At 40.4% G+C, this 5,669-nt stretch overlaps 1 protein-coding gene across 1 annotated transcript; it reads left to right on the top strand.

Moving 5' to 3' along the window:
• Nucleotides 1-271: 271 nt before the first annotated feature.
• On the top strand, nucleotides 272-4,219 carry LOC129868441 (NLR family CARD domain-containing protein 3-like). Its single transcript, XM_055942425.1, has 3 exons — nucleotides 272-353; nucleotides 483-711; nucleotides 2,403-4,219. Exons 2-3 carry the CDS (start codon nucleotides 501-503, stop codon nucleotides 4,202-4,204), a joined length of 2,013 nt encoding a protein of 670 aa, XP_055798400.1. The 5' UTR covers nucleotides 272-353; nucleotides 483-500; the 3' UTR covers nucleotides 4,205-4,219.
• The last annotated feature ends 1,450 nt before the right edge of the window (nucleotides 4,220-5,669 follow it).

Raw genomic sequence — 5,669 nt, 5'->3', positions numbered from 1 at the left:
TATATCCTTTAGAAAGGGAGACTTTTCTACTGAACAAAGGTAAGAAGAACTCATGGGTCATGGTCAGTGAGTTAAACAACACTGTCTCTAGTCATTTCTCCTCTCCCATTTTCCCATTTATTTTTGTTGTTTTCATAATCCATAGGCTAATTATTTTATCAATTTTCATAGTCCTAAAACAATATTAAACAAACACAACGCTCCCTCCCTGTGTGCGTGTGTGTGTGTGTGTGTGTGTGTGTGTGTGTGTGTGTGTGTGTGTCAACAGAATTCAACAGGAGAGATCAGAGTCAGAGATTCTCAGTGGTCAGTCTTCCCAGAGTCATCAAACAGACCTGGCCTCCATATTCAGTGTATGTGGTCCTGTTATGTACATTTGTTTTTGTTTACCTCAAGTAAAGTTGATCTGTCAATCATTCATTAATGTGTTAATGAGAAAGAATGGTGTCTCTTGCTTAACTTATTTACTTTATTTATTTCAGTTGCTTGAAGAGAAAATTATGACATTTGTGAAGAACGAGCTGAAGATGTTCAAGAGGATTCTTAGTCCAGAACTCCCAGAAGGCTTTGAGAGTCAGAAGCAGGATAAGGAAGTGGTGGATGCTGAAGATGAGAAGCAGGAGAGCAGTGCCAGAGAGGGGGCTCTGAAGATCACACTGCACGTCCTGAGGAAAATGAACCAGAAGGAGCTTGCTGACACACTGGAGAAATGTAAGACCTGTCTGCCTCATGTTGAATGGTGTTTTATAACATTTAAAAGCTGTAGCTAAAGTACAGCTAAAGTAGCTGTGTAACTCAATGATATTGTAGCAGCCTTAACTAGAGGTCGACCGATTATGATTTTTCAACGCAGATACCGATTATTGGACGACCAAAAAAGTCGATACAATTTTTTTTACATTTCCTTGTAATAATGACAATTACAACAATACTGAATGAACACTTATTTTAACTTAATATAATACATCAATAAAATCAATTTAGCCTCAAATAAATAATGAAACATGTTCAATTTGGTTGAAATAATGCAAAAACAAAGTGTTGGAGAAGAAAGTAAAAGTGCAATATGTGCCATGTAAGAAAGCTAACGTTTCAGTTCCTTGCTCAGAACATGAGAACATATGAAAGCTGGTGGTTCCTTTTAACATGAGTTTTCAATATTCCCAGATAAGAAGTTTTAGGTTGTAGTTATTATAGGAATTATAGGACTATTTCCCTCTATACCATTTGTATTTCATTAACCTTTGACTGTTGGATGTTCTTATAGGCACTTTAGTATTGCCAGTGTAACAGTATAGCTTCCGTGCCTCTCCTCGCTCCTCCCTGGGCTCGAACCAGGAACACAACGACAACAGCCACCCTCGAAGCAGCGTTACCCATGCAGAGCAAGGGGAACAACCACTCCAAGTCTCAGAGCGAGTGACGTTTGAAACGCTATTAGCGCGCGCTAACTAGCTAGCCATTTCACTTCGGTTACACCAGCCTCATCTCGGGAGTTGATAGGCTTGAAGTCATAAACAGCGCAATGCTTGACGCACAACGAAGAGCTGCTGGAAAAACACATGAAAGTGCTGTTTGAATGAATGTTTACGCGCCTGCTTCTGCCTACCACTCAGTCAGATACTTAGATACTTGTATGCTTTTATGCTCAGTCATATTATATATATTATCTAGCAGGACACGCTAGATAATATCTAGTAATATCATCAACCATGTGTAGTTAACTAGTGGTTATGATTGATTGATTGTTTTTTATAAGATAAGTTTAATGCCAGCTAGCAACTTACCTTGGCTTACTGCATTCGCGTAACAGGCAGTCTCCTTGTGGAGTGCAATGAGAGAGAGGCAGGTCGTTATTGCCTTGGACTAGTTAACCTGAAGGTTGCAATATTGGATCCCCCGAGCTGACAAGGTGAAAATCTGTCATTCTGCCACTGAACAAGGCAGTTAACCCACCGTTCCTAGGCCGTCATTGAAAATAAGAATGTGTTCTTAACTGACTTGCCTAGTTAAATAAAGGTTAAATAAAGGTGTAAAAAAAAACAACGTCAAAATCGGTGTCCAAAAAAAACGATATCCGATTGTTATGAAAACTTGAAATGGGCCCTAATTAATTGGCCATTCCGATTAATTGGTCGACCTCTAGCCTTAACACAACACCTAGTGACCTCATCAAGTAGCAGCAGGGATGTGTTGATTAATTTAGAGAGAGAGAGACAACATTAATAATACCATCAATAATAGAATCAGTCACACCAGTCTGTAAGCATTATGAAAATATTTACACATTTATACAGTCAGTTAAGAGAATCAATTATTATAATGTAAAACGTTATAACCGTCTTACAATACTGTAGTCATTAAAACTGACGTAATATTAATATCCTCTGTGTTATTTCTAGATTCAGATGAGCTTGCTGTGATTTGCCAACGTGAACTCAAATCTAATCTAAAGAAGAAGTTTCAATGTGTATTTGAGGGGATCGCTAAACAAGGAAACCCAACACTTCTCAATAAGATCTACACAGAGCTCTACATCACAGAGGGTGGAACAGGAGAGGTCAATAATGAACATGAGCTGAGACAGATTGAGACAACAACCAGGAAACAAGCCAGACCAGAGACTGCAGTCAAATGTAATGACATCTTCAAACCCTTAACTGGAGAAGACAAACTTATCAGAACTGTGCTGACAAAGGGAGTCGCTGGCATTGGAAAAACAGTCTCTGTGCAGAAGTTCATTCTGGACTGGGCTGAAGGAAAAGCAAATCAGGATGTCCAATTTGTATTTTCCTTCCCTTTCCGGGAGCTGAATGTGATGAAAGGGGACAAACACACTTTCATTGAGCTTCTCAATCACTTCTCAATGGAAACCAAACAATCAGGAATCTCCATCTCCAACAAGTACAATGTTCTGTTCATCTTTGATGGTCTGGATGAGTGCCGACTGCCCCTAGACTTCAAGAATAACAAGATATGTTGGGACGTCACAGAGTCAACCTCCGTGGATGTTCTGCTGACAAATCTCATCAAGGGAAATCTGCTTCCCTCTGCTCTCCTCTGGATAACTACCCGACCTGCAGCAGCCAATAAGATCCCTTCATGGTGTGTTGACCAGGTGACAGAGGTACGAGGGTTCAATGACCCACAGAAGGAGGAGTACTTCAGGAAGAGATTCAGTGATGAGGACCTGGCCAGCAGAATCATCTCACACATAAAGACATCAAGGAGCCTCCACATCATGTGCCACATTCCAGTCTTCTGTTGGATTTCTGCAACAGTCCTTGAACACATGTTGAAACATAGGAGAGAAGAGATGCCCAAGACTCTGACTGAGATGTACACACACCTTGTGGTGTTTCATACCAAACAGAAGAATGAAAAGTATCTTGGGAAAGAAGAGACAGGTCCACACTGGAATAAAGAGAGCATTCTGTCACTGGGAAAACTGGCTTTTCAACAGCTTGTGAATGGCAATCTGATTTTCTATGAAGAAGACATGAAAGTGGCTGGCATTGAAGTCAGTGAAGCCTCAGTGTACTCAGGATTGTGCACACAGCTCTTTAAAGAGGAATGTGGTCTGTTCCAGGACAAGGTGTACTGCTTTGTTCATCTGAGCATTCAGGAGTTTCTGGCTGCTGTATATGTGTTCCTCTCATTCATCAACAACAATGAGAATCTAATGGCCGAACCGCAATCAACGTCCAGGAACCTTTCTGCGCTGTTCAGAGATAAGTCTAAAGTTACTGTCTACAAGAGTGCTGTGGATAAAGCCTTACAAAGTGAGACGGGAAACCTGGACCTTCTCCTCCGCTTCCTTCTGGGCCTCTCACTGGAGTCCAATCAGAAGCACTTACGAGGTCTACTGACAACGACAAGAAGCAGCTCACAGAGCCATGAAGAAACAGTCAAGTACATCAAGGAGAAGATCGGGGAGAATCCCTCTCCAGAAAGGTGCATCAATCTGTTCCACTGCCTGAATGAACTGAATGACCATTCTCTAGTGGAGGAGATCCAAAGCTACCTGAGCTCAGGAAGTCTCTCAAAACCCAAACTGTCACCTGCACAGTGGTCAGCTCTGGTCTTTGTGTTGCTGACTTCAGAAAAGGAGCTGGATGTGTTTGACCTGAAGAAATACTCCAGATCAGAGGAAGGTCTTCGGAGGCTGCTGCCAGTGGTCAAAGCCTCCAGAGCTGCTCTGTGAGTAAATAAAATGACATATAAGAACTAATCATCAGGAAGAAATATTCAGTTTAGAGAAAATAATGTACATAATTTGTATATAATTTTATGTTGAAAAACATATTGAATAAATGCATTGATGTTTACATTAATATAACAAAATGACCGTACAGTTCTAGAAGACAGAAGATTAATCTATATGTTGTTTGGGAGAATTAACTAAATGCATCTGCCATTTTCCTTCTACACTACTGGTGTTAAATTAACAGTGTGTTTGTGAAGTCATGATAATCTCTTTGTCAGGCTGTCAGGCTGTGGAGTCACAGAGGAAGGCTGTGCTTCTCTGGTCTCAGCTCTGAGGTCAAACCCCTCACACCTGAGAGAGCTGGACCTGAGTAACAATGACCTGAAGGATTCAGGAGTGAAGCTGCTCTCTGCTGGACTGGGGAATCCCCACTGTAAACTGGAGACTCTGAGGTCAGTATTCCTGTAGTTGGTCAACAAGTGATAACTGTTCACCAGATCCACATGTCTTTACCAGACACACATAGTCCACACCATATGTGTTTGGACAGTGAAGCTTACAGTTTAAAATTTGGTGCTATGCTCCAGCATTTTTGATTTGAGATAGAATGTTTCATATTAGGTGACAGTCCAGAATGTCACCTTTTATTTAAAGGTATTCATACATATATTTCACAGTTTATAAATAAATGAAAGCACTTTATGTATGTAGTTCTCCCATTTTTAAATAAGTCTTAATTGTTTGGACAAATTCATTTAGTCATAAGTTTAGTATTTGGTCTCATATTAGAGAGGTTAGTATGTTTTGTTGTAGCCTCTGTTATTGGTAGTGGTGAGAGGCTAGCATGTTTTGTTGTAGCCTCTGTTATTGGTTATGGTGAGAGGTTAGCATGTTTTGTTGTAGCCTCTGTTATTGGTAATGGTGAGAGGTTAGCATGTTTTGTTGTAGCCTCTGTTATTGGTAATGGTGAGAGGTTAGCATGTTTTGTTGTATCCTCTGTTATTGGTAATGGTGAGAGGTTAGCATGTTTTGTTGTAGCCTCTGTTATTGGTAATGGTGAGAGGTTAGCATGTTTTGTTGTAGTCTCTGTTATTGGTAATGGTGAGAGGTTAGCATGTTTTGTTGTAGCCTCTGTTATTGGTAATGGTGAGAGGTAAGCATGTTTTGTTGTAGCCTCTGTTATTGGTAATGGTGAGAGGTTAGCATGTTTGTTGTAGCCTCTGTTATTGGTAATGGTGAGAGGTTAGCATGCTTTGCTGTAGCCTCTGTTATTGGTAATGGTGAGAGGTTAGCATGTTTTGTTGTAGCCTCTGTTATTGGTAATGGTGAGAGGTTAGCATGTTTTGTTGTAGCCTCTGTTATTGGTAATGGTGAGAGGTTAGCATGTTTTGTTGTAGCCTCTGTTATTGGTAATGGTGAGAGGTTAGTATGTTTTGTTGAAGTCTCTGTTATTGGTAATGGT

This window comes from Salvelinus fontinalis, chromosome 2 (genome assembly GCF_029448725.1).
Source record: "Salvelinus fontinalis isolate EN_2023a chromosome 2, ASM2944872v1, whole genome shotgun sequence".
Lineage (NCBI taxonomy): Eukaryota > Metazoa > Chordata > Actinopteri > Salmoniformes > Salmonidae > Salvelinus > Salvelinus fontinalis.
Note: the sequence above shows the minus strand (reverse complement) of the source record. Positions and strands in the feature narration are given on the sequence as shown.

Excerpts from the sequence above, each read along its gene's own strand:
- LOC129868441 (XM_055942425.1), top strand. The coding sequence starts at position 501 with ATGACATTTGTGAAGAACGAGCTGAAGATGTTCAAGAGGATTCTTAGT. Across the intron at positions 712-2,402 it reads TGCTGACACACTGGAGAAAT|ATTCAGATGAGCTTGCTGTG; the intron begins GTAAGACCTGTC and ends TGTTATTTCTAG.